This window comes from Entelurus aequoreus, linkage group LG23, assembly GCF_033978785.1.
Source record: "Entelurus aequoreus isolate RoL-2023_Sb linkage group LG23, RoL_Eaeq_v1.1, whole genome shotgun sequence".
NCBI lineage: Eukaryota > Metazoa > Chordata > Actinopteri > Syngnathiformes > Syngnathidae > Entelurus > Entelurus aequoreus.
Genome location: NC_084753.1, coordinates 38,039,311 through 38,054,310, shown reverse-complemented (window position 1 = coordinate 38,054,310; position 15,000 = coordinate 38,039,311). Strand labels below are relative to the sequence as shown.

At 41.4% G+C, this 15,000-nt stretch overlaps 1 protein-coding gene across 4 annotated transcripts in view; it reads left to right on the top strand.

The window, feature by feature from the left end:
• Positions 1 to 15,000, top strand: part of LOC133640679 (zinc finger and SCAN domain-containing protein 2-like) — a 16,791-nt gene that overhangs the window by 420 nt on the left and 1,371 nt on the right. Inside the window, exons 1-4 of one of the 4 annotated variants that reach the window (XM_062034236.1) lie at positions 1 to 118; positions 188 to 275; positions 3,301 to 3,510; positions 13,280 to 13,462. The exon at positions 1 to 118 is cut by the window's left edge and continues 18 nt beyond it. In XM_062034236.1, coding sequence (XP_061890220.1) covers positions 3,378 to 3,510; positions 13,280 to 13,462 — 316 coding nt within the window. In that variant the 5' untranslated portion in view covers positions 1 to 118; positions 188 to 275; positions 3,301 to 3,377. The remainder of the gene's footprint in view (positions 119 to 187; positions 276 to 3,300; positions 3,511 to 13,279; positions 13,463 to 15,000) is intronic. The other 3 variants (XM_062034237.1, XM_062034238.1, XM_062034239.1) reach the window with 3 other exon arrangements.

The window sequence follows — 15,000 nt, the reverse complement described above, 5'->3', positions numbered from 1 at the left end:
GAAAGAACGACAGCAGAGTACGAGGAGGAACTTTGTCCAACAAAAGAGGAGAAGGAGCGACAACATCAACTACTGGACGCTGTTTTCAAGAAACATCAAGTTGTGTTACACAGAACAGGTTTGTTTACTTCTTACTCTCACATGTTTACTAACGTCATATTTATTTATTAACACGATTCTTAAATAGATTGTCTGTTAACAGAGTTAAACGAACGGTACCCAAGAACCTAAACTAACACTGAATGAGGAGCAAACAAATACGCAGCAGGCGGCAGGTAATGTGAAAAGGGAAGAACAAAAATTTATTAGCACCTGTGCAGCACATATACAATCAGGGCATGTCACGTGACCAGCAAGTGGCCAATCAGTCATTGAGAGCACAAGAGACAATACGTCAACACTCCCACTAGCTCTCATACTGTTAACATCATCATAAAAATAAAAACATTTGAAACAAAATCAAAAATCACATGTCATAAATCACATGAATTATTCTCCAAACATAAAGCTTGAGAATTTCGACAATTTGCATTTGGTTGCAGGCTTTGTCATTACATCTGCTACCATTTGATCTGTGGGAAGATATTGTAGACATATTTTACCATCATTCACAGCTGATCTGACAAAATGATATTTTATGTCGACATGTTTGCATCGCTGTCTGTTTACAGGATTCTTGGCTAATGCAATTGCACCCTGGTTATCCTCATAAACCTTTGGTGTAGCAGACTGACTCCCATCAATGCCATTTAAAAGTTGGACTAAATACATACATTCTTGTGTAGTTGCAGCTAAGGCCATATATTCTGCCTCACATGTTGACAGTGCAACTGTTGGTTGCTTTTTGGTCTTCCATGAAACCAAAGGACCATTTTCACACAAGCTTATACAATATCCAGTTGTACTCCTTCTATCAGTGGCGTCAGTCGCCCAATCGGCATCACTGTAAGCATGTAGACTCAAACCATTTTCACAATATTTGTAACACAAAACTTTGTCTGTTGTACCTTTTAGATATCTCAGCACATGTTTCACAGTAACCCACTGTTCCTCTGTTGGATTACTAAAGTATTGTGACAATTTGCTTACTACAAAGCTTAAATCTGGTCTTGTACATGTACTCAGGTAGATCAAACTTCCTACTACTTCTCTGTACAATTTTACATCTGACAAGAGCTCAGAATGGCTGTAATTTAGCTTTGGTTCACAAGGTGTCGCTCTAGGTTTGCAATTCACCATGTCAAACTTTTCAAGCAATTTTACTGAATATTTTTTCTGTGACATTTTCACACATACATCACTCTGGCTAAAATCAATACCCAGAAAATGTTTCAGATGACCTAAATCTCTCATGTGGAATCTTGCTTTAAGCATTTCTTTTACATTCATCACTGCATTTTCATCACTGGCAGCAATGATCAAGTCATCAACCCATATTATCAGAATCACTTTTTCATTGTCAGTTTCTCTGATGTAAACACAATGGTCTGTCAGGTTTTGTACAAAGTTGTTGTCAGATAAATAGTCATGTAATAACTTGTTCCAGTTCCTGCCTGACTGTTTCAAACCATATAGTGACTTCTCTAACCGATACACCTGTTTGGTACTAGAGTGCTCTTTATAACCCTCAGGTTGTTCAATATAGATTTCGCAATCTATTGGAGCATGCAGATACGCTGTTTTAACGTCCATCTGATGTAAAATCAGGTTCTCCTGAGCTGCTTTTTGCATGATAACACGGACACTGGTCAAGTTAGCTGTAGGAGAGAACGTCTCGTCATAGTCAACGCCCATTTTCTGACTATATCCCTTAGCTACGTATCTTGCTTTATATTTGTCAGAACCATCAATGTTATTCTTAATTGCATAGACCCATCTACCCCCCACTACGTCTTTACCCACAGGTAAGTTGGTCAGGGTAAATGTGTTATTCTCTCTGAGTGACTGCATTTCGTCATTCATTGCATTAACCCACTTTTCTGAATTAGTTGAGTTTACAGCTTCCCTGAAGGTCAGGGGTACATCACACATGACTCTATAACAATAGTCCATGCTAAAATGTGTCTGGTCATCACTATCCACTTCACATGTATAATCTTTTAAATATTCTGGTGGTCTCCTATCTCTGGTAGGATAACGTGTAGTGTCCTGTGCTGGACTGCCCTCAGGTTTTGTCACTGGACTCTGAACATGGGGACTTCTCTGAGCTCGACCTGGACTCCTCTGTGCATGGTCTGGACTCGCATGTCTATGCCTAGTCTCCTTTTTCACCCCAAAGTCATCATCATCGTCATAAACAGGCGTTGTGTCAGTCTGAGTCTGCTGCTCAGTAATCTTCCTGCATGAAAATTTCACAAGTCTGTGCTTTTTCACTCTATGAGTGCCAGGATAATAGACTATGTAGGCCGGGCTATTTTTGTCATATCCTACAAAAATACCCTCTTCACACCTTGACTCTAGCTTTGTCTTGTCCTGTTTATATGCATAACATGTTGACCCAAACTTTTGCATTCTAGATACATTTGGTCTTTTTCCAGTCAACAGTTGGTAAGGAGTCTTTTTAGTGCGTCTGTTAAAACACCTATTTCTAATGACAGCAGCTGTCTGCACTGCATATGTCCACAAACACTTAGGTAACTCGCTCTCTATGAGCATACACCTAGCCATGTCAAATAAGGTTCGCCAACTGCGTTCAGCAGTACCGTTTTGATGCGGCGAGTACGGTGCCGACGTCTCATGTCGGATTCTATTAGTACGAAGCAGTGTTTGGTAATTCTTACCAGTGAATTCCGTACCCATATCAGACCTAATACATCTGACCTTCCCATAAGGGGCTACGTCTGCTAAGAACTTTTCAGTTGCTTGGACTGTGTCACTCTTATTTTTAAGAAAATAAGTAAACATTGCACTGGAATAATCATCCGTAAAACATAATGCATATTTATGCCCATCCTTAGACTCTGTGGCTATTGGTCCTGCTAAATCAGTGTGTACCAAATCTAGAGGAGCTTTGGCCCTCATATCAGGCTTCCTGTTTCTAGTTTGGACAAACTTGCCTTGTGTACAGACATCACATTGTAATGTTGACTTGTCTACTTTACCTTTAATAGTCATACCAGAAACAACATTTTGTAATTGTTCTACATCTGCATAATTACAGTGACCTAGGATCTCATGCCATGTCTGTAAATCATTACATCCCATACACTGGTCATCACATTCATTTTTCTCCACTGTGTGTAAATAGTACAATCTATTGTGTTCATGGATATAGAATTGTGTACCGTTTCTGTGTTGTAGGACGTCTTCACCCTCCTTGAAGATGACGGTTGCTCCGCTGGCAGTAGCTGCTTTCACAGAAAAGATGTCCTGCGGGTATGAAGGCACAAATAGTGCATCTTTCAGCACTGTGCGTCGGTGGCGTCCTGCGCTGTCCACCAAATACACCTCTGCATCTCCTCTGCGCTCGGCGACCCCTTTGCTCCTGGTTCCATCGGCCAGCTCCACACAGTGAGTTTCTGCCTGGAACCCGTCGTCAAAGGATTTGAACCTTGACACGTCGGTGATGATGTGAGAAGTGGCTCCTGTGTCCACCATCAGACCTTTTCCTCTGACACCAGATCCGCGTCGGATGTCTCTGCGTCCACTTTGGATGTCTCCGCGTCGGATGTCTCTGCGTCCACTTTGGATGTCTCTGCGTCGGATGTCTCCGCGTCCACTTTGGATGTCTCTGCGTCGGATGTCTCCGCGTCCACTTTGGATGTCTCTGCGTCGGATGTCTCCGGCAACGAACGCGTAGTCATTGTCCTCCACTGCCTCGGAGACCCCTCGGGCGTTGTCTCGCCTCTGTCTCCGTCTGCAGGTTGCGTCACGGTGTGTGTTGCTCCTACAGTGGCTGCACCACTGTGTTTGTTCACATGAGGTGGATTTGTGACCTCGTTGGCCACACCTGAAGCAAACAATATTGTCCACACTCCCCGTCCAGCGAGTCCCACTAGCACTGGCCGTAGCAGGTTTGCCCCTCGGCTGAACTCGGGCCTTCATGACGTTGTCCTCTGATGCAGTCGTGCCGCGTAGTTTCTCTGTATCCTCATAGCTGCGGAGTTTTGTCTTGAATTCTGCAAACGAGAGTGTCCTCTCACTCTGCGTAACGTGGATTGAGAACGGTTTGTATGATTCTGGTAATCCCTTCAAAACCATAGCTATTAAAAGCCCATCACTCAAAACCTCTTCCGCGTTTCTCAATGCAGTAATTGCAGTCTCTGCACGTATCATATATTCAGTCACACTTTCACTGCTCAACTTTTGCAGTGAAGTAAGTTCAGTATACAAACTGATTACACGTGGCTTCCCTTTACCTGCGTAGTATCCCCTCAGGATTTTCAACGCCTCGCGCCCATTGTCTGCTGCCTCCCTCATTACAAGGGACAGACTCTTATCGTCGAGGAATTGTATGAGCTCCGCGTAGGCTTCACCATTCTTTTCTGCATCTGCAGCGCGGACAGCAGCCGTTGCTCCTTCTGCTGGCGGTGTCAAGATTGTGTCTCTTAGTTTCTGTAGGCGAAGGTGGCCTAAAAATTTGGTCTCCCATAATTCATAGTTCTTTTCGTCTCCGTCAAAGACGAGTCGATACCATCGACCACCACCAGTACCTCCATCTCTACAAGCCATGGTGCTAGTAGTAGTAGCCTACTACTAAAACTAAGACACGCCGTTTTATCTCGGTGGCTCACCGGTAAAATAAATATCCTCTTGGGTAAACTCGACCTGGGCCCATAACCTGTTAACAGAGTTAAACGAACGGTACCCAAGAACCTAAACTAACACTGAATGAGGAGCAAACAAATACGCAGCAGGCGGCAGGTAATGTGAAAAGGGAAGAACAAAAATTTATTAGCACCTGTGCAGCACATATACAATCAGGGCATGTCACGTGACCAGCAAGTGGCCAATCAGTCATTGAGAGCACAAGAGACAATACGTCAACATTGTCTATAGGAAGGCGAATTGTCTTTTGGGGACGAAAACGAGACATTGTCAGACACACAATATTTATGAGAGGTTGATGTTCCTCTCAGTGTGTAACAATGTGTATCAACATGTTTACACAAAAGTCACACAGTCACCAAATATATTTTACATTGTAATCAATATAATTCATAGTTTTCATGGCTAATTCTGACCTACATGCATCAAGAAGTGTAAGAAAACATGTATTGTCAATCATCTTTCAATAAACAAAGTAGTCAACACTTGATTTATGAAAAGAACATAAAGGTGACTGACTTTCCTTCAGCGTGTCGTAGATGGTCTCCAAGTGAATGTGGGAGTTGTGCTCTAAAGAGGAATTGTTGATGGAGATACTCCATAAAAACACCACATAGTAAAACATGTTTTGGCAAAGCCAACAAAATGATCATAAAGAAAACTATTTTATATGATGACAAAAACATATGACTGTTTTTAAGTAGTGATATTTTTTTCTATTATATTTAAGTTATGGTTAAAGGCCTACTGAAAGCCACTACTACCGACCACACAGTCTGATAGTTTATATATCAATGATGAAATCTTAACATTGCAACACATGCCAATACGGCCGGGTTAACTTCTAAAGTGCAATTTTAAATTTCCCGCGAAACTTCCGGTTGAAAACGTTTCTGTATGATGACGTATGCGCGTGACGTCAATGGTTGAAACGGAAGTATTGGTACACCATTGTATCCAATACAAAAAGCTCGGTTTTCATCGCAAAATTCTACAGTATTCTGGACATCTGTGTTGGTGAATCTTTTGCAATTTGTTTAATGAACAATGAAGACTGCAAAGAAGAAAGCTGTAGGTGGGATCGGTGTATTAGCGGCTGGCTGCAGCAACACAACCAGGAGGACTTTGACTTGGATAGCAGACGCGCTATCCGACGCTAGTCGCCGACCGCATTGATGATCGGGTGAAGTCCTTCGTCGCTACGTCGATCGCTGGAACGCAGGTGAGCACGGGTGTTGATGAGCAGATGAGGGCTGGCTGGCGTAGGTGGATAGCTAATGTTTTTAGCATAACTCTGTGAGGTCCCGTTGCTAAGTTAGCTTCAATGGCGTTGTTAGCAACAGCATTGTTAAGCCTCGCCAGGCTGGAAAGCATTAACCGTGTATTTACAGGTCCATGGTTTAATAGTATTGTTGATTTTCTGTCTATCCTTCCAGTCAGTGGTTTATTTATTTTGTTTCTATCTGCAGTTAAGCCCGATGCTATCACGTTAGCTCCGTAGCTAAAGTGCTTCGCCGATGTATTGTCGTGGAGATAAAAGTCACTGTGAATGTCCATTTCGCGTTCTCGACTCTCATTTTCAAGAGGATATAGTATTCGAGATGGTTTAAAATACAAATCCGTGATCCACAATAGAAAAAGGAGAGAGTGTGGAATCCAATGAGCCAGCTTGTACCTAAGTTACGGTCAGAGCGAAAAAAAGATGCGTCCTGCACTGCACTCTAGTCCTTCACTCTCACGTCCTCATCCACGAATCTTTCATCCTGGCTCAAATTAATGGGGTAATCGTCGCTTTCTCGGTCCGAATCGCTCTCGCTGCTGGTGTAAACAATGGGGAAATGGGAGGAGCCTTTCAACCTGTGACGTCACGCTACTTCCGGTACAGGCAAGGCTTTTTTTTATCAGCGACCAAAAGTTGCAAACTTTATCGTCGATGTTCTCTACTAAATCCTTTCAGCAAAAATATGGCAATATCGCGAAATGATCAAGTATGACACATAGAATGGATCTGCTATCCCCGTTTAAATAAATAAAAATTCATTTCAGTAGGCCTTTAAGACTATACCATTACAAGGTTATAGTTAGAGATAAATTACTAAATATGCGTGGTAGTCAAGCTAGCTCTGTTTCCAATGGGTACTATGCGCCATTTAGCTTTTCTCGTAGAAAAAAATGCCCTATGTCCGTGTTGTTCTCAGCTGTACGAATCGTTCAAATCTTGAAAAGGATAAACATTTCTTCAGAGTTCCCCGAGAGGTTATCAAGAATGGCGGAAGAGTGCAAGATTTTACAATGAAAGCACAAGTTTGCAGTGATCACTTTGTTTTGGTTTGTTTGACATACTTTTAACGGTTATTTCCCATTTAAGTATTTAGTATCTATATATTATCTGAATTTCTTAAACACATTTTTGCTACGAGTGTTTCAAGCAGCACCAACTCGGCTTGTCCGAATAAAATAAAGCAAATGTGACCAAAACCTGAAAGAGTTGAGCTTTTATCAAAGGCAGCAATCATAAATGAATCTTTCAGCACATACACAATGTTGACATCTATAGTTATATTTTGATAAACAATCATAAATGAATCTTTCAGCACATACACAATGTTGACATCCATAGTTATATTTTGATAAAGACGGGGGGGACATGGCAGTCGTAAACAGCGCATGCAACAGCATCAAACATGGCAGTAGAGGCAAAGTTAAATCATGACATGCAACCGCACCCAAGATAAAACGATGCATGATTTATCCGGGAGAGACTTGATCCTAATGTCCTTGACCCAGCCACACACAAAGAAGTTGTAGACCTCCATGCTTTTACAATGATGTCTGGAGCACAATAGTTCAACATGTCTGGGAACGTGACCGACGGATAATCAAGTCCCAACGAGAGATAAATGCTTTAAAATGTAATATCGGAAATTATCGGTATCGGTTTCAACCTCCCGATTTTCCCGGGAGACTCACGAATTAAAGTGCCCCTCCCGAAAATCTCCCGGGGCAACCATTCTCCCGAATTTCTCCCGATGTCCACCCGGACAACAATATTGGGGGCGTGCCTTAAAGGCCTACTGAAATGATTTTTTAAAATTTAAACGGGAATAGCAGATCCATTCTATGTGTCATACTTGATCATTTCGCGATATTGCCATATTTTTGCTGAAAGGATTTAGTAGAGAAAATCGACGATAAAGTTCGCAACTTTTGCTCGCTGATAAAAAAAAGCTCCTATGCTAGCTCCTAGCTCCATAGAACACGCCAATACAATTCAAACACCTGATCAACACACACAATCACTCAGCCCAAAAGACCGTTCACCTAACCCAAGGTTCATAAAGCTTATATATTTTTAAAAAGTTACGTACGTGACGCGCACGTACGGTACGGTACGTGGTATGCTAGCTCCTAGCTCCTATGCTAGCTCCTAGCTCCATAGAACACGCCAATACAATTCAAACACCTGATCAACACACACAATCACTCAGCCCAAAAGACCGTTCACCTAACCCAAGGTTCATAAAGCTTATATATTTTAAAAAAGTTACGTACACACGCAAAAAAAAGTTGCGCACATACGGTCAAGCGATCAAATGTTTAGAAGCCAAAGCTGCATACTCACAGTAGCACGTCTGCGTCTTTGTCATCCAAATCAAAGTAATCCTGGTAAGAGTCTGTGTTGTCCCAGTTCTCTACAGGCGTCTGTGTATCGAAGTCAAAAGTCCTCCTGGTTAGAGTCTCTGTTATCCGAGTTCTTCCATCTTGACTGCATCTTTCGGGAATGTAAACAAAGAAGCGCCGGCTGTGTACTGTTGTGGCTGACTACGTTCGAAAAATACGTCCATTTCGCACCGACAACTTTCTTCTTTGCTTGCTCAGCTTCTTTCTCCATAATGCAATGAACATGATTGCAACAGATTCACGAACACAGATGTCCAGAATACTGTGGAATTATGAAATGAAAACAGAGCTTTTTCGTATTGGCTTCAATGTGGAAGGCATACCCGTGTTCCCCGGGCTACGTCACGCGCATACGTCATCCTCAGAGGCGTTTCGAACCGGAAGTTTAGCGGCAAATTTAAAATGTCACTTTATAAGTTAACCCGGCCGTATTGGCATGTGTTATAATGTTAAAATTTCATCATTGATATATAAACTATGAGACTGCGTGGTCGCTAGTAGTGGCTTTCAGTAGGCCTTTAAAGGCACTGCCTTTAGCGTCCTCTACAACCTGTCGTCACGTCCGCTTTTCCTCCATACAAACAGCGTGCCGGCCCAGTCACATAATATATGCGGCTTTTTCACACACACATAAGTGAATGCAAGGCATACTTGATCGGCATACTTGATCAACAGCCATACAGGTCAGACTGAGGGTGGCCGTATAAACAACTTTCAATCAATCAATCAATGTTTATTTAGAACATCCGCACCGTAACACAACACAAACACAACAGAACAAATACCCAGAACCCCTTGCAGCACTAACTCTTCCGGGACGCTACAATATACACCCCACACCCCCAACCCCGCCCACCATTCCAAGCTGCTGTTTTGAGGCATGTTAAAAAAAAAAAAAGCACTTTGTGACTTCAATAATAAATATGGCAGTGCCATGTTGGCACTTTTTTTTCCATAAGTGGAGTTGAAGTTGTTCTCTTATTTTGGAAAACCTTGTTTTTGATTGATTGTTTGAAACTTGTATTAGTAGATTGCACAGTACAGTACATATTCCGTACAATTGACCACTAAATGGTAACACCCCAATAAGTTTTTCAACCTATTCGGGGTCCACGTTAATCAATTGATGGTAAAGTTACATTGTTTATTGCATCCAGCGGGGCATCACAACAAAATTAGGCATAATAATGTGTTCATTCCACGACTGTATATCGGTATCGGTTGATATCGGAATCCGTAATTAAGAGTTGGACAATATCGGAATATCGGATATCGGCAAAAAAGCCATTATCGGACATCTCTAGTCCCAACGATAGTTGTTGGAGCCAAATTTCCTTATTTGTTTATATTGTTTTTATGTTGTTTTCTCTAATTGATTGCTGGCCTCAGTTCATGCTGGATTTCCTTTTCGGCAGATTGCTCCGCCCACTTCCTCTTGAGAACCAGGAAGTGTTGACAGGGATGGGACCGTTGCTATGGTGCGGTTGCCATGGTAACCTCATTTAATTGGGTTTGGGTGGGAGCACTTTTGGGGGGCGATTGCATGGAGGACACAAACGGTTTTCGACCGGGCCGTGTGTGGTCGGGTCTCGCTGCCGTGACAATGTTCCATTCAAGGTCAGCATCCATTATGTTCTGTAGACTACATTTGATTTCATTTTGATAGATTAAAATAAACGGATTGTCATATCCAAACATATTTCCACACTACTGGACATTGAATCATTTGCACGTGTCAAACTAGTCAACACAGTCGCCCTCAGTATCAGTTTAAAGGTAAAGGCTGTACAATAGTCCCACACACACACACTAGGTGTGGTGAAATTATCCTCTGCATTTGACCCATCCCCATGTTCACCCCCTGGGAGGTGAGGGGAGCAGTGAGCAGCAGCGGTGGCCGCGCTCGGGAATCATTTTTGGTGATTTAACCCCCAATTCCAGCCCTTGATGCTGAGTGCCAAGCAGGGAGGTAATGGCTCCCAGTTTTATAGTCTTTGGTATGACTCGGCCGGGGTTTTGAACTCACAACCTTCCAGTCTCAGGGCGGACACTCTAATCACGAGGCCACTTGAGCAGTTTAAATCCTTGATATCACTCGACAAATATTTTTTTGGTAAAGTACAGGGATCTATTCCATTGCATTTGCTCGTATGTGCTTTTTGCAGAAAGATTTAAGCTTCTTTTGTAGTCAGATAGTTTGCGTGCTGCTTGCTGTACAACAGCCATGTTGGCTTGGTTGACCACCACTGGTTGTCACTTCCGGGAAGAAGTCACGTGACGGAATACAAGGAATACAGAAAAAATGGTTACACAATTTATACCAGTGAGTGCAAAGTTACAAAACCCAAAACCAGTGAAGTTGGCACGTTGTGTAAATGGTCAATAAAAAGAGAATACAATGATTTGCAAATCCTTTTCAATTTACCGTAATTTCCGGACTATAAGCCGCACCTGACTATAAGCCGCACCAGCTAAATTTAGGGGAAAATACAGATTGATCCATATATAAGCCGCACCCGACTATAAGCCGCAGGGTTTTGATGTGTAATTACCGTAGTATATAGGGGTTCCTGCTACCACGGAGGGGATTGTCGGGACAGAGATGACTGTTTGGGAACGCAAAGCGTCCCATTTATTGACAATAAATCTTTCAATCATTCAATCAAACTTTCACATCTTTGACATGGCGAACAGCATTCGTGCAGAGTACAAATAATACAACGGTGCAAAGTAATACAAAGTGCTCGCCTGTACGTTATCAAAATAACCAGCCTACCGGTATATGAAAAGTCAGTCTTTAATCATTGTGTCATCGTCTTCCTCCTGCGTACTAAAACCACCGAAATCCTCTTCGTCGGTGTCGGAGAAGAACAGGCCGTAAATAAGCCGCACCCTTGTATAAGCCGCAGGGACCAGAACGAGGGGAAAAAGTAGCGGCTTATAGTCCGGAAATTACGGTATATTCAATTGAATAGACTGCTAAGACAAGATATTTAATGTTCACACTGATAAACTTAATTTTTTTTTGGCAAATAATCATTAACTTAGAATTGAATGGCAGCAACACATTGCAAAAAAGTTGTCACAGGGGCATTTTTACCACTGTGTTACATGGCCTTTCCTTTTAACAACACTCAGTAAACGTTTGGGAACTGAGGAGACACATTTTTGAAGCTTTTCAGGTGGAAATCTTTCCCATTCTTGCTTGATGTACAGCTTAAGTTGTTCAACAGTCCGGGGGTCTCCGTTGTGGTATTTTAGGCTTCATATTGCGCCACACATTTTTAATGGGAGACTGGCCCACCCGTACTCCAGACCTATCTAGTACCCGCACTCTTTTACTATGAAGCCATGTTGATGTAACACGTGGCTTGGCATTGTCTTGCTGAAATAAGCAGGGGCGTCCATGAAAAAGACGTTGCTTGCATGGCAACATATGTTGCTCCAAAACCTGTATGTACCTTTCAGCATTAATGGCGCCTTCACAGATGTGTAAGTTACCCATGTCTTGGGCACTAATACACCCCCATACCATCACACATGCTGGCTTTTACACTTTGCGCCTAGAACAATCCAATCTATTCCACTTTATTTTTATAGCACATTTAAACAACAAAAATGTTTCCAAAGTGCTGCACAAAAATATCAAAAACAAGATTCAAATACTATCCTTAGACTGAATAAAAACTAAATAAATATAAAAACAATATAAAAATAAATATGATTAAAACGATTTCAACGGGTAAAATCAATTAAACCAATAAATAGAAATAAACATTTAAAAACACAGAGGACCGCACAACTCACGTAGTGTTAAAAGCCAGAGAATAAAAGTGGGTCTTAAGACGAGACTTGTTGATAAATGGCTTTCGCTTTGCATAGGAGAGTTTAACTTGCACTTACAGATGTAGCGACCAACTGTAGTTACTGACAGTGGTTTTCTGAAGTGTTCCTGAGCCCATGTGGTGATATCCTTTACACACTGATGTCACTTTTTGATGCAGTACCACCTGAGGGGTTGAAGGTCACTGCAATTCAGTGTTGATTTTCGGCCTTGCTGTGATTTCTCCAGCTACTCTGAACCTTTTGATGATATTACGGACCGTAGATGGTGAAATCCCTAAATTCCTTGCAATAGCTGGTTGAGAAATGTTGTTCTTAAACAGTTGGGACAATTTGCTCACGCATTTGTTGACAAAGTGCTGACCCTCGCCCCATCCTTGTTTGTGAATGACTGAGCATTTCATGGAAGCTGCTTTTATACCCAATCATGGCACCCACCTGTTCCCAATTAGCCTGTTCACCCGTGGGATGTTCCAAATAAGTGTTTGATGAGCATTCCTCAACTTTCTCCGTCTTTTTTGCCACTTGTGACAGCTTTTTTGTAACATGTTGCAGGTATCAAATTCCAAATGAGCTAATATTTGCGAAAAATATAAGTTTCCAGTTTGAATGTTAAATATCTTGTCTTTGCAGTCTATTCAATTGAATATAGGTTAAAAATGATTAGCAAATAATTGTATTCTGTTTTTATGTACCATTTACACAACGTGCCAACTTCACTGCTTTTGGGTTTTGTAGAAATGCCTCGATCAATGCTGGCTTGTACTTATGAAGGCTTTTCGAATTGCCTCACCTTAAATTTTCCGAGCCTGGTTTTGTACTCACTGTACAACTTTCAAAGTAATTTTAGTGGCTGTGACAAAATTAAGTATTTCCTGTGTTTTTATTGGTTGTTGAGCCACACACTTTTAACACACAAAAAACCCCACAAATAATGTCATTGCGATTTCTCTTCTCCCTTAATCATATTTACTTATTTACCCAACAGACGTCCAGCAGCCCCCCCACATTAAAGAGGAAGAGGAGGAAGTGTGGATCACTCAGGAGGAAGAGTGTCTTCTAGGGCAGGAGGAGGCTGATCTCACCAAGTTTCCACTGACTGTTGTCTCTGTGAAGACTGAAGAGCATGAAGACAAACCACCTGAGTCCTCACAGCTTCATCACAGTCCAAGTAAGCACAACATCCACATATCATTTTATTCTCAGGGCATTCAGTCCATCACAACTGGACTGTTCACTTTGTCTTAGAAGACGTTTGGCCTCTCATCCAAGTAGTCTTCATCAGTTTATGCTCATAGACTTCAACTCTTACATCTAATTATTTCAATGTAAGGCCTTAACATGTCTTAAATTCTATTAAAATATCCTCTTTGAAAGGCCTCAAATGACAGTGTGGGCGTTATTAATCCTGTGTATAATGTAAAGAATGGCGTGTTTGTCCCCCACAGAGATTTTAGGACAGTTCATACAACAACTTGGTTTTCTTTAGTACATGTGAACGTACTGAATGCCCTAATGCAGCGTTTCTCAAAGTGTGGGGCGTCCCCCACTGGTGGGGAATAGAGACATGACAGGTGGGGCGCGAGGAACGGGAGGAAATTTCACTTTACATTTTAATTTTTTTAATTTTTATTATATTCTTAGATTTTTTTTTTACTATGCTTTCATTTTCTATACACACTGTAAATCACTTTGTGATTCTGTCTGTGAAATCCGCTATATAAATAAATGTAAATTACTTATTTTTCCTGTAGGCTTTAAATTTCTAGGTAGGAGCGAAAGTTTGACATACATAGCAACAGTAACTAATGGGGGCGGGGCTAAGCGGAAGTTTTGTGAATGGCGAGTCACTGTGCGAGGATTTTCTGTTTTGCAAATACATAAAAAATAGAGCCACTGCTGATGAGCTGTTCGAGATAATGGACTGTTTCCTCAAAGAACACAACCTTAAATGGGAAAACTGTGTGGGCTTTTGCTCTGATGGCGCACAGACCATGGCAGGGTAAAGAAACGGGCTGCAGGCTCTAATAAAGAGGGTTGCGCCAAATGCGCATTGGACACACTGTGTCATTCACCGGGAAGCACTCGCGTCAAGGCAGCTCAGCCCCGAACTCAATGAGGTTTTAACAGTGGCAGTGTCAAGCCTGCAACCCCGATTTGTGCAGTGCAAAACAGGCTCATTGCAGCCACTAATGCTGGAGTACAGTAAAACTCATGTTCACTTCCCTGTCTTGCCAAAATGCATAGCTCCTCCTTTTTTTTTGCAAAGATTGCAAAGTGGCACTTTTATTTTAATAATTATTGAACTTGATGCAAGTTATTTGATTTATTATTGAACTTGATGCAAGTTATAACACTTTTATTTGATTTATTATTGAACTTGATGCAAGTTATAACAATTTTTTGGATTTATTATTGAACTTGATGCAAATTATAACACTTTTTTTGATTTATTATTGAACTTGATGCAAGTTATAACACTTTTGTTTTATTTATTATTGAACTTGATGCAAGTTATTTGATTTATTATTGAACTTGATGCAAGTTATACCACAGCTGCACAGTTATTTTATTTATTATTGAACTTGATGTTATTTTATGTTATTGAGTTTGAATGTATACAACTTGATGTTACTTGATGTTCAATAAATTTGAAAATGTTAAGCTTGGCATTAGCGTTCTGTTGGGGCGATGGGGGCAGGTGGGGCT